This window comes from Rhamphochromis longiceps, linkage group LG10, assembly GCF_057381845.1.
Source record: "Rhamphochromis longiceps isolate RC_006_pf linkage group LG10, R_longiceps_female_GT1.1, whole genome shotgun sequence".
NCBI classification, from domain to species: Eukaryota; Metazoa; Chordata; class Actinopteri; order Cichliformes; family Cichlidae; genus Rhamphochromis; species Rhamphochromis longiceps.
Genome location: NC_140566.1, coordinates 3,498,814 through 3,518,089, shown reverse-complemented (window position 1 = coordinate 3,518,089; position 19,276 = coordinate 3,498,814). Strand labels below are relative to the sequence as shown.

Sequence of the window (19,276 nt, the reverse complement as noted above, 5' to 3'; positions counted from 1 at the left end):
ACTACTGCCTGAATGCAGTAACGTCAGTCTCTGTAGTTAGCGCCAGGGTGAGGAAGACCACATCACTGTCCTAAAAGTTACTTTATTTACCACAACAAAGTCTGAACACTCAATTGCAAATGGCATTATTTATTCCAGATTAACTCAGTGCAGGCCACCGGTTAGGGGTGTGATTAGCACTGGGTCCTGGGTTTGAACTGATCATCTGGCCGGGGCCTTTCTGTGTGCAGTTTGCATGTTCTTTTTGTGGGGGCTCTCTGGGTACCACCATAAGGGTTGGTTAATCGGTGATTCTAACTTGGCCATCGGTGTGAGTTTGAATGCTTGTCTGTCCTTCTGTGTTAGCCACAGCGATCTGTCCATGGTCTATGTCAGCTGAGACAGGCTCCAACTCCCCCGTGACCCTGAATTAGATAAGCAGCAGAAAATGGATGGATAATTTAATGCAATCCATTCAGTAGTTGTACTATCACAGTGATAACTTAGCTCATGTTGCAAAAAGAGACATGTTCCTGGTGGGTGTTGGACCTTGCCATCAGAGGCCTGTACTACAAAGCAGTATTTCATCTTATCCAGAAATCTTCAGGGTAAACTCTGGGTTTTCTGTACAACAAAGGTGGTTCACTTCTTACTAGAATATGTTGCCATGGTAGCTGGAAACCTGCTCCACAGCAGGTTATGTTCCAGATAAGAGAACAACACATATGAAATCATCATATTCCTTTATTTTTTCTGATATTAAACAATTTCACTACAGTTTTATTGTTCTACAAGCATTAATAACAGGACAACTACTCAATAACTGCGGATATACCAAGTTTGGACATAGACTAAGGCTACATCTGTGGCCCAGTGCTAAGTGGCTGGGAGAATTAGCACCATTAAGTCCAATGGCCATGCCTCTCAGCCATAAAACAATGGCTTACCTGCTCACGTTTAGGGAGGAGTTCATGAGTAGGAAGAGAGCAAAGTAGAGGGAGAGATCTGGAGCACAGTAACAGATAGTACCAGTCTGTTGCTTGAAGGTGAAGCAATTTACTCATTGATCTACATTACTACGTATTGTGGGCAGTAACTTAAAGAATGAGCTTGGGGATACATGTGGTGGAAATGAGTTTCCTTCAAAAGGTGTCTGGAGTTAGAGATAGAGTGATGGGAAGATGGAAGAGCTCTAGGCCGCCACTCAGCTCACAACAGATCCTCGGAAAAGTAAAAGAAAATTGATATTTACTATAATAATAAAGAACTTAGGATTTTCATGGTAAATTTGAGTTTTACCTCAACAGTGGTTTATCTGGTTAAACTGTATATACACCATCTGACTGCTCACTTGCTTCTTGAGAAGGGGTCACTGGCAGTATGTCACCAAAATAGAGGTCGTATACCTTTATAAATGAAAACATGACCCAGGTGTAAAGCCGCTACAGTCTGCATGTAACCAAAGAAGCACCGGGCAGCGGCATCCTCACTGCCCTCAGTGACTGAAACAGGAAAAATCATTAAAGATGTAACCAAGTTAATACAGAAATCACAAATTGTTGTTAGAGGAGATTTTTTTTTACAGTTATCCAGTAGCTATGTGACCAATCCAGATGTGTTTTTCTCTCTCTTACATGGATCTGCCCTGTGCAGCAGCCTACTGTACACACTGTACTTTCAATGTACTTCTACTAATCACACAAAAGGGAGGAGATGTAACATGACCAACAGCAGTCGCTTTTGCATGGCTGGCACTTTTCCCCCTGAACCACCACGGGGCTGGGTATTGTAGGCAAATCTCCAGGTGAGAAACTGGGCTACACAAGGAGTCATTATCTTTAGCTGGAAATCTGAAAAGTGGAACGGACATATCTTGGCAACCACAAACAGCTGGCTGAAACCTCTCCACTGAGAGCCATCTAATTAAATTTTTGTTCAACAACCGGAGGCTTAAGCAAACAAAAAAAGGACTAAAACTCGAAACAGCACAACAGCAACTACAAGCGACACTAGGTTACTTACACTGGAAAATTCCCATTAGACACGTACACAGCAACTAGCAACTAAATGAAAGTTTCTATTTTATGTAGCTTTAAATAAGAAGATGATGCCGAGTTCAGACACATTGGTTGAGTTTGAGAAACAAAATGTTGAGAGATTTATGGATAATATGCAACATAAACATCAGCAATGCAGTCCTCACCAGCCTAAAATGCTGCTAATGTAATTTCAAAGCCTCTTACTGGCTGGAAATGCAGAATTGTTCATCACTATGGTGACAGGCAGCACATTTAAGCCACTTTCTCGACAGGAGCCTCAGACTGCCTGATGTTTGTGGACACTGCCAAAGATGAATCAGTCCGAGCCTGAACAATACAGCAGGGGATCACTTATGGCCTTTTTTTTTCATGAATCATAGCACAGTGTAAGGCTTAATACGACAGTGATACATGCATTGATTTTTAAAACACTACCAATCCAGGCAGTAGGTTGGCTGGTGTAGAGTGCTGTCTGGCTTTGAAACAGGATTTAGCCTCGGTAGATTGCTGTAATGCAGTTACACAGTGTTTATAGGCATATTTATTGCTTATATGCACTGCCTGTACTTGCTTTAGGTGGTAAGATCAAGTGTCCCTAGAGAAATAAGTCTCCGTGTTTTTGATAAAGGTCTCCCCCATTGTCTAGACAACTTAATTGAACTACTTAGATCATACACCCGTGCTGGGGTACTCAGATCATCTTCCCAGTCACTTTTAGTACAGCTGAGATCCCGGCTGAAGACTACAGGTGACCGCGCATTTGCCTTGGCTGCACCCAATTTGTGAAATAACCTCCCCATTACTATCCGTGAGTCCGATTCCATTCAATCCTTCAAATCGCGGTTAAAACCTGTTTATTTAACTTAGCCTTTTCTACCAGTTAATGCTTGCTGCTACTTTAGTTCTATTCTTAACTTTAAATTATTTTTAAATTTTTCTTGACTCTTTTATCCTTTGCACATATTGTTCTATTATGCTTTTATTTGTATTTCTTTTGTTTCTGTGTTTTTAATGCCATCAACCTGCGAGCATACATGGTACTTGCCATGGCCTTCATCTGTCTCTATTACTTATATCTGACCCTCTTGTATGTTAACTTTGGCATACCACTGTTTTTTAAAGTGCTATATAAATAAAGTTTGTTGTTGTTGTTAATGATTCTATAGTGATGTGAGTCTTCTCTGCTTCTGGTGGGAATGCCGGTTATCTTGACGAGCATTAAAACTGTGTGGGATTCTGAGCGCAATAAAAAAGAGCTAGAAGAGCAGTGTTTAAAGGTAAATGGAGCCCACCACTGATTTGCATTTAATTATTCATTCAGAGCAACAGATTCCTGCCCTGGCCTTGCTGTTTTTAAAGACACAAGAATCCATCACAGACATGCGCTATGCAATTTTATTTCATGACTTTTCCTTTGTGTAATAATAACTTATTTATTGGACTTTAACTTCACTCTGTAAGCAGCACACAGGAGGGGAAGAGAGAAGTCAGTGAGTTTGTGTATGTGTGTATGTGAGTGAACAAAAAGACATAACAAGTCTCCAATAAAAGATTCATAAGGTAGAGACAGCTGGTGTTCATCACAATTTACATACACTGGAAGCACTAATCGAGTGACAAAATTACTGCATAATAAAGCCCAACAGTGGACTCAGAGCTAGAGACAGGTTAAAAGTAGCCTTGTATTATATGGTTTTAGTCAGTCCAGGTTCTTGGGTTGAACGAGCGGTCTTGTTGGAGCCTTGGCTCCTTGTGAATGCTCAAGGAATGTTTTATTTCCCTGGGTTCCCAGCTATCCTTGAATAATTCAGAAACAACAGGACTTACCCTGCCAGTGAACACTCTTACTTCTAATCTCCACTCTGACATTATCAGACTGGCTTCTTCTATCACATCTGAATAGTTGTGTGATTAGACTAACTGTGTAGGTCAATGCTGCCTGAAATGTCACTGGTAGCCATATTCACCAGTAAAACTTCAACACACACACACACACACACACACACACACACACACAGTTCAGCGGTTTGAGGAGTGGCTCAAACAACCTGACTGTGCTGGCTGTCATTTTAAGTTTGTGAAGTGATTAAGATCATCAGAGCTGCAAAAATCCCATCACGTATGCTGAGAGTCTGCCTGGTAGCTGCACATCAGTTCCAGTCATGACAACAGAAGCAATATTCATCTAGGCTGTGACTCACTGTAACACTATCGCTTATCGCTTTTTTGCGTAAAATGTAGGAATGTGTGGAAAAATCGAGAAAAGCGCACTTGTGTCAAGCCAGCCTCCAATTCGAGACTTGCAGTCAAGCCAGCCTCCAGTTTGTTTTACGTTCCCTGTGTATTCAAAGTATTACGGGAATGGATGTGGAAACCGGATTTCAAAATAAAAGCCAACTTCGAGTGAATTAACAGATATGTTAAGAACATAATAACATATAATTTAGGCTCTTTTTTTTTTTTTTTTTTACAAACTCTAATGTTAGATCTATATGACACAGCCTTGTACCCTAATTGTGCCCTGTCACTATCAAGGCCATCTTATTTTGGATTTCAAAGTAAAAGCCCTGTGAATCTTCATTTTTGAACTACTCTTTCAATGACTTAATAATGCTCTTAAAAGCAAAAGTCGTATTTCCAAATACTATTTGAACTTTATATCAACACTTTCCAACCACAGTCTTTTTACAGTGATACCATATCAATATCAAGTCAGTCTGATTTTGCCTTTCATAGTAATGGCCCTTTGAAATTGTCCATAATTGACTTAATCTTCTAACGATTCAAAATGCTCTAAAATGAAAAATTCTTGTTTCCACAGGGTAATTCCACCTTAGATCAACAGTATACAGCCCCACAGTGATACCATATCAATATCAAGTCATTCTGATTATGCCTTCCAAAATAAAAGCCTTTTTAAATTGTCCATAATTGACCTAACTTTCAGTGATTTCAAAATGTTTTAAAATGGAAATTTCCTGTTTCCACAGGGTAATTCCACTCCAGATCAACAGTATACAACCTCACGATGTTACCATATCAATATCAAGACATTCTGATATTGCTTTAAAAAATAAAAGCATTTTCAAACTGCCCATATCTGAGTTGCTCCTGGAACAATTTCAAAATGCTCTAAAATGGCACATTCCTGTTTCCACAGGGTAATTCCACTTTAGATCAACAGTATACAGCCCCACAGTGATACCATATCAATATCAAGTCATTCTGATTTTGCTCTCAAAAATAAAAGCCTTTTCAAATTGTCCATAATTGACCTAACTTTCAGTGATTTCAAAATGCTCTAAAATGGAAATTTCCTGTTTCCACAGGGTAATTCCACTTTAGATCAACAGTATACAGCCCCACAGTGATACCATATCAATGTCAAGTCATTCTGATTTTGCCTTCCAAAGTAAAAGCCTTTTCAAATTGTCCACAATTGACCTAACTTTCAGTGATTTCAAAATGCTCTAAAAAGGAAAATTCCTGTTTCCACAGGGTAATTCCACCTTAGATCAACAGTATACAGCCCCACAGTGATACCATATCAATATCAAGTCATTCTGATTATGCCTTCCAAAATAAAAGACTTTTCAAATTGCCAAGATACGACCTACTCTTTTAAAGATTTCAAAATGCTCTAAAAGTGAAAATTGCTGTTTCCACAGGATAATTTCACTTTAGGTCAACAGTATACAACCTCACGATGTTACCATATCAATTTCAAGTAATTCTGATTTTGCCTTCCAAAATAATGGCCTGTTGAAAATGCCAACAACTTACCTAACTTTCAGTGATTTCGGAATGCTCTAAAAAGGAAATTTTCTGTTTCCACAGAATAATTTCACTTTAAATCAACAGTATACAACCCCACAGAGATACGATGTTAAGATCAAGTCACTCTGATTTTGCCTTCCAAAATAAAAGTATTTTCAAATTGCCCGTAGACGACCTACTCGTTTAACGATTTCAAAATGCTCTTAAATTGAAAGATGCTGTTTCCACAGGATAATTCCACTTTAGATCAACAGTATCCAACCCGACAGTAAAACCATGTAAATTTCATGTTGGTCTGATTTCGCCTTTCAAATTAATGGCCCGTCGAATTTGTCCATATGTGATATACTCTTTCAATTATTTCAGAATGTTTTAAAAATGAAAATTGCTGTTTCAACACATATTGGGTTTTCATTTTGAAAAGCAAAATCAGACTCAATTGATTATGACAGAATTGAATCATAAAGATGATGTAAAAGGAAGCTGAAATTGCCACTAGGTTGTAATTGATAGTACGTTTATATTTTAAGTCTGTGGAAAGATGTCATTCTAAATAAAGAAATTACAAAACAGCTTGCAAACCAACCATGACATCTATTATCCTGTGGAAACAGCATCTTTCAATTTAAGAGCATTTTGAAATCGTTAAACGAGTAGGTCGTCTACGGGCAATTTGAAAATACTTTTATTTTGGAAGGCAAAATCAGAGTGACTTGATCTTAACATCGTATCTCTGTGGGGTTGTATACTGTTGATTTAAAGTGAAATTATTCTGTGGAAACAGAAAATTTCCTTTTTAGAGCATTCCGAAATCACTGAAAGTTAGGTAAGTTGTTGGCATTTTCAACAGGCCATTATTTTGGAAGGCAAAATCAGAATGACTTGAAATTGAAGTAGTACCATGGTGTGGATGTACACTTTTGATCTAACATGGATTCATCCTGTGGAAAGAGCAAGTTTCATTTTTAGAGCGTTCTGAATTCTTTAAAAGAGTAGGTCGTATATCGGCAATTTGAAAAGTCTTTTATTTTGGAAGGCAACATCAGACTGATTTGATATTGATATGGTATCACTGTGGGGTTGGATACTATTGATCTAAAGTGGAATTATGCTGTGGAAACAGCAATTTTCCATCTTAGAGCATTTTGAATTCGCTCCAAGAGTAAGTCATATATGGGCAAATTGAAAAAGCTTTTATTTTGAAAAGCAAAATCAGACTGACTTGAAATTGACATGGTAACATCGTGAGGTTGTATACTGTTGATCTAAAGTGGAATTACTCTGTGGAAACTGAAATCTTCCTTTTTAGAGCATTCTGAAATCACTGAAAGTTAGGTAAATTATGGGCATTTTCAACAGGCCATTATTTTGGAAGGCATAATCAGAATTACTTGAAATTGATATGGTAACATCGTGAGGTTGTATACTGTTGACCTAAAGTGAAATTACCCTGTGGAAACAGGAATTTTCCATTTTAGAGCATTTTGAAATTGTTCCAGGATCAAGTCAGATATGGGCATTTTGAAAATGCTTTTATTTTTGAAAGCAAAATCAGAATGACTTGATATTGATGTGGTAACATCGTCAGGTTGTATACTGTTGACCTAAAGTGAAATTATCCTGTGGAAACAGCAATTTTCACTTTTAGAGCATTTTGAAATCTTTAAAAGAGTAGGTCGTATCTTGGCAATTTGAAAAGTCTTTTATTTTGGAAGGCATAATCAGAATGACTTGATATTAATATGGTATCACTGTGGGGCTGTATACTGTTGATCTGGAGTGGAATTATCCTGTGGAAACACGAAATTTCCATTTTAGAGCATTTTGAAATCACTGAAAGTTAGGTCAATTGTGGACAATTTGAAAAGGCTTTTACTTTGGAAGGCAAAATCAGAATGACTTGATATTAATATGGTATCACTGTGGGGCTGTATACTGTTGATCTAAAGTGGAATTACCCTGTGGAAACAGGAAATTTCCATTTTAGAGCATTTTGAAATTGTTCCAGGAGCAACTCAGATATGGGCAGTTTGAAAATGCTTTTATTTTTTAAAGCAATATCAGAATGTCTTGATATTGATATGGTAACATCGTGAGGTTGTATACTGTTGATCTGGAGTGGAATTACCCTGTGGAAACAGGAAATTTCCATTTTAAAACATTTTGAAATCACTGAAAGTTAGGTCAATTATGGACAATTTAAAAAGGCTTTTATTTTGGAAGGCATAATCAGAATGACTTGATATTGATATGGTATCACTGTGGGGCTGTATACTGTTGATCTAAGGTGGAATTACCCTGTGGAAACAAGAATTTTTCATTTTAGAGCATTTTGAATCGTTAGAAGATTAAGTCAATTATGGACAATTTCAAAGGGCCATTACTATGAAAGGCAAAATCAGACTGACTTGATATTGATATGGTATCACTGTAAAAAGACTGTGGTTGGAAAGTGTTGATATAAAGTTCAAATAGTATTTGGAAATACGACTTTTGCTTTTAAGAGCATTATTAAGTCATTGAAAGAGTAGTTCAAAAATGAAGATTCACAGGGCTTTTACTTTGAAATCCAAAATAAGATGGCCTTGATAGTGACAGGGCACAATTAGGGTACAAGGCTGTGTCATATAGATCTAACATTAGAGTTTGTAAAAAAAAAAAAAAGAGCCTAAATTATATGTTATTATGTTCTTAACATATCTGTTAATTCACTCGAAGTTGGCTTTTATTTTGAAATCCGGTTTCCACATCCATTCCCGTAATACTTTGAATACACAGGGAACGTAAAACAAACTGGAGGCTGGCTTGACTGCAAGTCTCGAATTGGAGGCTGGCTTGACACCAGTAAAAGCGCACACTGAGCTCATTCTTCATGTTAAACATGTGTGCATGTTATTTTTATGGCTCTACACCAAAGTTGAATATCGATTATCTCAGCGGCAAGAGTGTTGGACAAAGCGAGGGTTAAATGTTATTATTATTTGAATCTGCAGCTCTGCTCTTATAACTTTATACCAAGTCCGGAATATCAGTTGTCTCTGACGCCAAAGTACAAACACAAAGCGGAAAAAGCGATTTACTAAGAAGAACCTACCTCACTCATGGCTTCGCTGTGCGTGTCTGCGTGTGGATTTCTGTGATGCTCACCGGTCGACTGACTGAAGGTACCGTCCTCTCCACGCGCGCACATTCCGCTTTTATAGCGCAGGAAGCCCCGCTCCCCCCTCACCACATTTCCATGAAGCCAATGGGCTCCTCGTCTGTAGCTCAACACTAAGGAGCAGCCTTCACGTCTTCCACCATCTGCTGATTCTGCGGGTCCGCTGAAAATAAAATAAGCCATCAAACACATTTTTTTTCATGTATTATATGTTTACTAAACTGGATAGTTTGATGTGAAGCTCCTGTTAATCCCGAACCAGTACTGCATGTTCCAGTCGCTGTGGTCTTACATTTCCGATGTTTTCTGGCTAATGTTGATTAATTGTTAAAACCTAAAAGATTAAACTTTTCAACTATTTCAACAATTTGAATTTTAGTATTAATCTCCAGTCTATAAATGTATATCAATTTTAGTTGATTAGTTTATATCAATTGTAGTGACTCTGCATCATGAAGACAAAGCAATGGTTGAAAATTAAGCAGGGTATTGGAATTTAACCACGCCTCTGACTATTGGTGAATCTAAAAAACACCATGAGAAATGCAGTGAAGGAGACTTGTGGATATTTCTTTTGAAAAAAGCCACTTTTGTAATGTTTTTTAAACCACTGTGTTATGCTGTGGATTTTTGTTTGTTTTATGTTGTACTTGTAGCATTTTTAAGATGTGTTGGGCAGAGATGCCACCAACCGGGGGGCGAGGCGGGCGCACCCCTCATAAAATAAAGATAATACAAAGATGTCTCCAATATTATTTTTCCAACATTTTCAAACAATAAAAGTAAGGATTCATGAAAAAAATGATACTTTTTCATGGTGGCTCCTGCTGCTGCTTGAGACAGAGCACATTTGGAGTATTGTTTGGCATTTTGATCAATAAAAATGTATTATCCAGAATGTATTTTTTTATCCACCCACACAGGTGTTTTTACTCATAGCTGCGTGGGTTTGCAGAGCCTTTAACTACAAATAGAGTGGGCAGATATGTAGTATTAATAAGTAGCACTGTTAGTAAGCGGAGATCAAATTTGCACTTTTGTACTTCCCAGCAGTATTTCTCACGATGATGGTGAAGTCTGGTTGGCAGAGCACTGATGCTGTGGGGCTCCTTTGCAGCAGCAGGTGCCTGAAGGCGTATTGGGGTAGAGGGAATATTAATAGTACATATAAAAGAGGAACCCTGCTGCAGAAAACTGCAAAGTTGGACATTATTTATTTCCTATTTTATCTTGAAGACCTGAAAGTAACATTTTATCCCGGTTAAATACTTCAGTGAAAGAGTTCAGGCACACTTACCGCTGTAAAATGTAGCAGGCAAACTGATGTGCAATGTTGCTATAGATCACTTTATAAGATGTCTCATTTATGTCAGTGACTACTGATTTTACAATAATGCATAGAGTGTTTTCACATTATGAATGTGTGCCTGATTCAATATATAACACACTGACTGATAGCTGGGATATGTTTTAATAGGTTTTATTATTACTCGTATTATATAATTAATTATTATCAGCAAATCCAGTTGAAAGGGGGAACATTGTAGCCACCGTAGCACACCATGGCCATATTTATCAGACTGAATGAATGTGTTACCCCGTGTGTGTGAATCAGTCCTGCTGCCTTTAGAGGACAAAAAAATCTGTGTGGAAAGAATCAGTAATATCAGGCCAAACTATGTTATTATTACTGGTTTTGACTACATCAGGGAAACTAATAATTGCTCCCATTAAACACTCACATACCAATAAAACAAAGTTATTGAGTGTGAAAAAATACCACAAAGATTTTTAACATACTCGTGTTGATTTTATGGCTGAAACTGTTAATTGAGGAGAAATATATGATTTAGTCATTTGTATTCACAAACTACCAAACTGTTGCTGTGCAACAGAGAAGAGCACTGGAATAAATTATGAACTTACATTTTTGCAGGGTTTTTTTCTTTTTCAGATTTATTTTTGCCTGTTCTTACAGTTTTCAGAAAACCTTTTTCATAACTTTTCATGTGCATGCATGTGTTTGTCTGCACACTCGTGAATCAGGCAGAGTTTGAGTAAACCGCAAATCAGTCATGTTTTAATCAGAGCCTCAAGCTGCTCACAGATCCACCACACTCAGTGTCCCTCAGGATCCACCTGAGGTAATAACTGATCATCAGTCACTCAAAGCCCTGATTCACTGGGACTGCCCACACACGTCAAATCTCATCGACTCCTTGAAATAAAGTCTTCACCAGTGTGCAGAGCTTATTTTTAAAGATTTTCATGGTGTTGTTTCATTTCTCTCTTTTCACAGAGATGTTAAAGAAGGATCCTCAGCTTGTTTTCTTAATCGGTCCCAGTCCTATTTATCAGGAGCATGCTGAACATGTGGAGACTGTGTGGCTGCAGCATGGCAGAAAAACAAGAAATACATTCAAAGCATCTCTGCAGCTATCGTTGATAAAAGAAAAAAGAAAAGAATGGATAAATAAACAAAATACATCTGGTGGGTTTTTTTATGCATTTGAACTCAGTGCTAATGAAACGTCTTTTGCATTATTCTGTTTTAAGCTGCTCAGGATCTTTTTGAGTAATACTTTACATCAGGGGTCCCCAACTCCAGGGCTCGAGGGCCGGTGTCCTGCAGGTTTTAGATGTGTGCTTGATCCAACACATCTGATTTAAATGGCTAAATTGCCTCCTCAACATGTCTTGCAGTTCTCCAGAGGCCTGCTAATGAACTAATCATTTGATTCAGGTGTGTTGGCCCAGGGTGAGATCTAAAACCTGCAGGACACCGGCCCTCGAGGCCTGGAGACCCCTGCTTTACAAGTAACAAAGGCTCACTTTGGAAAGCTTCAGTGGCCTTTACCAGGTTACCCAAAAGTTACAGAATATATGCAAGACTGTTTGTTTATTTCTTTATCTATCTGTCAGTTGTCAACACATTTGAAAATAAAACATATGTAAAGTGTTTAAAATTGACCATCACCACTATAATGGCGACAAATAAATAAATTAGCTTCAGATTTAGATTTCCACATGACCTGAAACAGAGCTCCAAATAACGCAGCTTGGGATATGTTGACATGCAATTTTGTGCCAACAAGCAAACCCAATATTATTTTAAATCCAATAATAAGAGTCTGAATTAGTCTTTTGTGTTAGATGGATAAACAAGTAAGTTCCATGTGATTTCCAGTAATTAGTTTTTCTTTGTTCTGTTGTTTTTTGTCTTTTTGTTATTTCTCATTTTGTTTTGAAAAGCAGTTTTAGGTTTGTCTGCAGCTCAGGTGGTAGATTTAGTCATCTACCAATCATCAAGTTGGTGCATCAATCCCTGACTTCTCCAGTGTACATGCCAGAGTATCCTTGTGTAAAATGTTACTCCCCAAGCTTCCCCCTGTGCAGTGTGTGATTGGAAGAGTGAGACTTGTGGGAGAAAGTGTTCAAATGAGTAGAAAGATGCTATAAAAGAAGCAGTGTGTTATAAAGGACCTGCAGCCCCACAGCTTTCAAGTCTCTTACTGTCTTTAGATCCCTGCTCTGGAAATTCAATTAAATTTTATTTATACAGGACCAAATTACAACAATAGTCGACTCAAGGCGCTTTATGTTGTTAGGTAGATCCTACAATAAATGAAATCTCTGAATAAAAAATGTCACAAATGATATTATTAGTTACATCCTTAAATACATCAGCATTTACAGTATATGGATGTGTTTCTAGAATGTGGTGAACATATTGGCTTGCTGATCGCGTCAGCAAACTCTTTCTGAACTCTAGACCCACTCTGTCTCCGTATCCTGAAGACATATTGACAATCTGACAAAGTGGGCACTCACGCATTCTCCCTTTGCACGCTAAGTTGCAGGGTTATCTATTACCAGATGCAGCACAAGTAAGCCCTCTCCCCCAGTCTGACAGTCACCAGCTTCATTCTGGCTCTTGTAATGCTGCTGAGGCATTTTTAGCAAAGAAGCTGCTACCTCGAGATCAGCTATTTTTAAGACTGGTCTTCTGAAGAAAGAGCTTTCAAAAAACTGGAACTTTGTGTTGTTTTTGATCGCTCCATCATACTGTGTGAGGAAAATTCCTTGCCTCCCTTACAGCTTAAGGCAATAAATCCCATCACTAAATCAGATAGTTGTTTTCAGTCATACAGCAGCTGAATACACTATGCGGTGATATTAGGAGGTAAACGCACAGACAGTGGTTTCTGTAAGCGTTTCTGACCCCATGCAATGAAAATGAGATTTCAGAATGTTTTAATGATAGTATGCAGACAATCAGACGATGAAATATTCAAAGTCTTCACAATTTTAGTTTTTCCACAGTTTGAAGAAGTAGTTTGCTGCAGATTACTCAACATCTGTCCTTCTTTACCTGTGAGAAGTTCTCCCTCTCTTATATGTTCTTTTCAAACCCAGTTATGTTACTATTAGTTGCAAAATGTTCCTCCAGCTGTTTGTTTTTAGTACCATTTATTTTTCCTTCGTTGCCTTCCTACATTTTTGAGATGTTTTGCTGCCATCAAGCTTTTATTTTTTCATGAAATAGTAAAAGGTCTCATATCGAACATGTCATATGTTTTTTGTTTTACTGGGAACAAAACATGGGATTTGAAAATCTTATTCAAATTTTAAACAGCTTTTTTTTTAAATTGGGGCTGTAAATTAAGAGAAACAACACATTAAAGTTTGGTTATTCTGGACAGAACAAAGCATTTAATAAACTAAAGACTTCACTTTATTCATCTGTCATTCTTACTTTTTTACATTTCTTAGTTTGTGGAATTATTGTGGCATGATAGTTAGCACTGTTGCCTCACAGCAAGAACATCCTGAGCTCAATTCCACTATCAGGCCGGGGTCTTTCTGTGTGGAGTTTGCATGTTCTCCCCGTGTTTGTGTAGGTCAGGGGTGGGTAACTCCAGGCCTCGAGGGCCGCTGTCCTGCAGGTTTTAGATCTCATCCCGTGTCAACACACCTGAATCAAATGATTAGTTCATCACCAGGCCTCTGGAGAACTTCAAGACATGTTGAGGAGGTCATTTAGCCATTTAAATCAGATGTGTTGGATCAAGCATACATCTAAAACCTGCAGGACACCGGCCCTTGAGGCCTGGAGTTGCCCACCCCTGGCGTAGGTCGTCTCTGGGTACTCAGACTTCTTCCCACAGTCCAAAGACATGCAGTTAGTGAGGATAGGTTAACTGGAAACTCTAAATTGCCCATAGAAGTGAATTGTTGTCTGTGTCTATGTGTTAGACCTGTGACAGACTGGTGACCTGGGATAGGCTCCAGCCCCCCACGACCCTGAAAAGGATAAGCGGCAGAGGAAGGATGGACCTTTAAAGGAACAATAGTTCAACAGTGTTATTACAAAAACAGCCGTTAGCAACATGGATGGTTGTGGCAGCAATAATACAAACTGACTGACTTACACAGTTCTCTGAATCACTGTCCCAACACTTTCATGAATAACGACAAAGAAAAGGTCTAGTCCTCCAACATTTGTGTACTGTACAGTATGCCTGTAATGCAAAGGGCATTTTCTTGGACTTTGTTAAAATATAAACAAAAGGAGAAATAAAGGGGTTACTCATCGGGCCAGGTAATTTTTTGATTGCTGCTTTTCCTAGTAGAAAATGATTAGTAGGATCCAAATATTCCATAGTTTAATCGACACTATGACACTATCGACATGTTCTGCCAGCCAGTGGTTTTTGCAAGCAGGATGCATGTGTGCGCTTCCAACTCTGCACAGGAAATTTGATGATTGAAGTCTGCTTTGTGAGATTAATTTGTTGGACATTCCTAATGCAAGCGTGAAACTGCCCAGAAGTGCCCTGAAAGCCAGGATGACTCAACAAGCAGCACTATATATGGCTTATCAATAGTCATTACCATAGCTTTATTCATTAATTTTATTGGTTCTGTTCATTACCACTTACATCCACTGCCAGCCTGCTGTTTAAGTAATTATCTATTTTTAGGAGGAACCAAGAAGCCACTGTTTCTGCTCTTCACATCCAATTACAATGCTGTAAATCGTAATAATCATATATGAAGGCTGAAATAAGCTACTAGTCTTCTACTCACAGAAAATGTGAACAACTAACAAGAGTAAAATCAAGGAGTATGAAGAGGATCTTCTTTCATATTTAAGCCATTAATTGCAATTTCAAAGACACTAAATGGAAGAGAACATTACAGACACTAATGTGATTTCAAATATGGAGACGTAAACAGTGCAGGTAATCGGATTTAGTGTCAGTTTTCTCAGACTTGAAGGGCTCTTACAGCAGCGCTGTGGAACCTCACTCTTCATCAAGACACTCTGACAAGCCTCCTCAGCACATCGGCTGTCTAATGTGAGTCACTCCCATCAGTTGTCCACACACAGAGATGCAGAGCCATAAAGCTGCTGGTTATTCCTCTCAGGCTACACAGAGGCTAAACTGCTTCTCTGTGACTGTAGAAATGATTCAGCTGTTGTCTCTCAGCTGATATGGTGTTTTCAGCCTTTATCTCTAAAATCAGTTACTGCTGGTTTAAGCAGATCAGATGAAACATTTAGCTGTGATGTCTCAGCTAACTCCACTTTGTCTCATAAAAACACAAAGTCAAACTTTCTCACTAAGTAGTCCCAAAGTTCATCTCAGAACCTTCAGTGGCTATTTGAATGAAGATCGCATTAAATCTACTCACAAATTAAGTTTAATCTCTAATTACATAGGAGTGATAATGAGAGCGATGTCACGTTATCACCTAATTGATCCAGTGGGGAGCGTTGCCAATCAGTGGCTTGTATTTGATCGTAAAGCTCAGCTGGACGAGTTTGCTGCATTCTGGTCGGTTTCACCAACAAATTCCAAAAATTGTTTCTTGGCCAAGTAAAGGTCATCTGAGTCCAGCTGATCCAGCAGTCGATAAAAACGTGCTGAATCTGGAATTACTGGCGTACATTAAAGTGTGAGAACAGCATTTCTGTGCCATAGCAGGAATTACGGTTCGTTTTGGCTTTTGACCGCTTAAACAGCAAAAATGTCTGAACTTGTAATTGAAATCTGCTCATTTAAATCTGATTTTAATGGTTTAAATGGTCCAAAATATTTGAAATATTTATTATTTAATTTAAAAGTTTTGGTGTGGCTCAGTAGGGTTTCACTTGGCTATGGAAATATAAATCTCAAAAATTAGAGTCTAGATATAAGTGTGAGGCACTTTTTTGTAGGTATACCCATGTGGCCCCACACTCCAGTATACAAAGCTCCAATCTGGACACCACTTAGAGCCTGGGTGCCTTGCTGGAAAAATGCAGCCGTACACATCATACCGTCGCCAGGCAGTTTGGTTTCTACAATGATTGAAACCAATGAAACTACTATGAATGAAACTACAATGATTGGACCCCTCATTTGGTTTGTTTAATTGTACTATGCCTTTAATTCTTAAGGCCAGAAGGGCCCAGGCAATGAACATCCTATGGTACCTCTTTCAAATTGCCCATAGGTGTGAATGGTTGTCTGTCTCTGTGTGTTAGCCCTGCGGCAGACTGGCGACCTGTCCAGGGTGTATAGTCTCCAGCCCCCCTGTGACCCTAACAAGGATAAGTGGAAGGGAATGGATGGAGGGACATTTAGCTTCCGTTGTTCAATTGAAGGTGATATTTTCCAGCTGATTTCCAGGTGTTGTACTTTTGCGAACTCCTCATAGGGACAAATCAACATCATATTTGGTCAGTCTCAACTACAGACTTGGGCCACATTAAATTGTGGAGCTTTTGAGTTTTTGTCATAGGGTGAGTCTGTGGCGCCACGGCGATCATTTTAAATTAAGGGGCCAGCTCCCCCGCTGACCCCAGTAGGGGTCAGCGGGGGAGCTGGCCCCAGTAGGGGTCACTTGCCCCTCCCTTCCTTCCCTCCCCATCTCCAGCTGCCTCCCTCTTCCCGCTCCACCACAACCACCCACACATGCAGGGCCTTGGAGTAGGGGTATGTCACCAGGGTGCAGAGGAGGCTACCCCCCCCCCCCCCCCCCCCCTCTGTCCCCTTCTGGCTGCCTCTGCCTCAATTTTATCCCACAACTTAGACATTCACATTACTCACACTCTCATTACACATACATATAGGATCTTGGGGGTGGGCACGATGCACGGAGTCCAAAGTACCATCAGGGTGTATACCTCACCCCTGGCGTCGTTACCCACCTCTCAATTTTAAATACACGTAGACATTGAGGGCTAGCAGGAGGGACCATGCGCTTACCTGCTGCTCTCTGGCAGGTAGCTCCAAGCCCTCCTGGGTTTTAATTGCACCTTAGAACACACATGCATCAACACTACAATGAGCGGGTGGAGGGAGGTTTGGAGTCTTCTCTCACCCCCATTGTCTGCGACCTGCTGGAGGGCTAGGAGGAGGAGTTGGCCGTCCGACTGCGGTCTGGAGTGTGGGGCCTCCCTGCTGCTGCGGAGTCGGGGCGGTCTGCCTCTCCCCACCGCAGGGAAAAGGGTAACACCACCTGGGTCTGGGTGCAGTTCCCCCCTCCAGGGGCAAGGGTACCTAGACCCGGGGCTTAGAGTACGCTTGGGGAGTGTGATCGTGTGTACAGCGTCTCTTTATGTCTGTCTCCACGTTGGTTGAGTGTGGAGTAAGTGCATATGAGAGCATGAGGGTGGGAATGGATGTTTGTATCTGTGTGTGCCTGTATGTCTGTGTCTATATGTCAGGTTGGGTGTCAGGCACCACCTCTCTGGGGACATCTCAGGCCCTCCAAGGTTTGGAGGCCTATCTCCCCCCCACTACCACTTCCCCTGCCAGTGGCGGACTCCCTCAGACATCGGTGCGTTGGTGGTTCTTTGTGTCCGGGGATGGGCGTCCAGGTACACACCGGCTCACTCCTTGGCGGCCGCTTATCGGGGCCTGGAGCCTGGGGCTCGCTCGGGCCACTTCGGAGGTGGGGTGCCCCCGGCCTCTCGGCCTGGGGCTCGGTCACTCAGGCACGGCTGGCTGCCGGCGGAGCTCACGGGCGCGTCACTGCAACTCCCCCTGGCTTCTGCTCCGCGGCTGCTGAGTGAGCCCTCATCTGGGACTCTCCTCAGCTCTTACTGGGACAGTGGCGCGGCTGCCCCTCTGTTGGTCTTCCTTGGTCTCTTGTGTTCTGGGGGCCTCTGGATGTCTGGAGTTTTGATCTCCTCCATACCTGCTTCATGCCCTGGAGGATGGGGCTGTGCCCCCCCCCCACACACACACACACCCTCTAGCAGATTATTACATGAAGGAACCTTTTAAAAAAACAAGCGCGTCCATGCTCACAGGTGTACACACGGGTGATCACACCCACAAACTACACCCTTTTTGGCTCCTACCTCAAAGCACACTGTGTTCTGTTGATCTTATGTGCTGCACAATAATGTTTAATATTTAGTATTTACTGTCATATTCCCATATATCATTGTGATGCTGTTTATTCTATTACTCTTGTTCTCTTCTGCTTGTTTTCTTTTTTCTTTCTCAGCAGGTGATCCAGGTGATCGATATATGCGTTTTTTATTTCTTTTTTTATTTCTTTTTCTGCTCATTCTGTTGGTTTATGTTTTTTGCCCTTCTCCCCCGTCCCTCTTCTCCGCTGTTGTTCTTTCCCTCTTTCTTTCTCCCCTTCTTTCCCCCAGTCAAGTCTGTCCCGTATTCAGTAAGTGAAAATAAAATAAACAATAAAAGGTAAATCAAATGGACCATTACGGCAAGGCTGGGATGGTCAATTTGGTAAAGTAAATCCGTTGGGCATCTTTCTTTGCCTTTAGACAATAATTCTGATGGCAAAAGAGCCAAACGGGACAGGCAGAAATAAATAAATAAATAAATGAATAAATTTGTATTTGCTCTCATTCAAACATGGTCCAATCTGGCCCAAACTTCCCACATGTGATAAGGCTCCGCCCCTGAAAACATTTCAACTGCCATATTTGACATTGGTGACAGCGCCACCTAGTGGAAACAGGAAATGTCATGTTTAACACTTTGGGATACAGAGTAGAGGTGGGTGACCCGAGCAACCTTAACTAAATTTGTCCAGGAAAAGCCTTAAGAAGTTGGTCTTGGGCTACATTGAAAACTGAGTTTTTGTCAGAGGGTGTGACCCTGGCAAAATGACGAATTTCTATTTTGCACCATGACAAATAAAATTGCTATAACTCAAAGAAATCGTGTACTCATGCAATATCTGAGCAAAGGATACTTTGGTATGGAGACTGGAACAACAAGGAATTGAACTGCCAAACCTCCAGTTAGTAGATGACTTGCTCCACCTCATGAGCTACAACCACCGCAAA

General features: G+C 40.2%; 1 protein-coding gene across 3 annotated transcripts in view; it reads right to left on the bottom strand.

Moving 5' to 3' along the window:
• The window catches only part of pcp4a (Purkinje cell protein 4a), a 31,287-nt gene extending 22,192 nt beyond the window's left edge, over nucleotides 1-9,095 (bottom strand). Inside the window, exon 1 of one of the 3 annotated variants that reach the window (XM_085419898.1) lies at nucleotides 8,890-9,095. In XM_085419898.1, coding sequence (XP_085276024.1) covers nucleotides 8,890-8,985 — 96 coding nt within the window. In that variant the 5' untranslated portion in view covers nucleotides 8,986-9,095. The remainder of the gene's footprint in view (nucleotides 1-8,889) is intronic. The other 2 variants (XM_085419900.1, XM_085419899.1) reach the window with 2 other exon arrangements.
• Nucleotides 9,096-19,276: the final 10,181 nt, after the last annotated feature.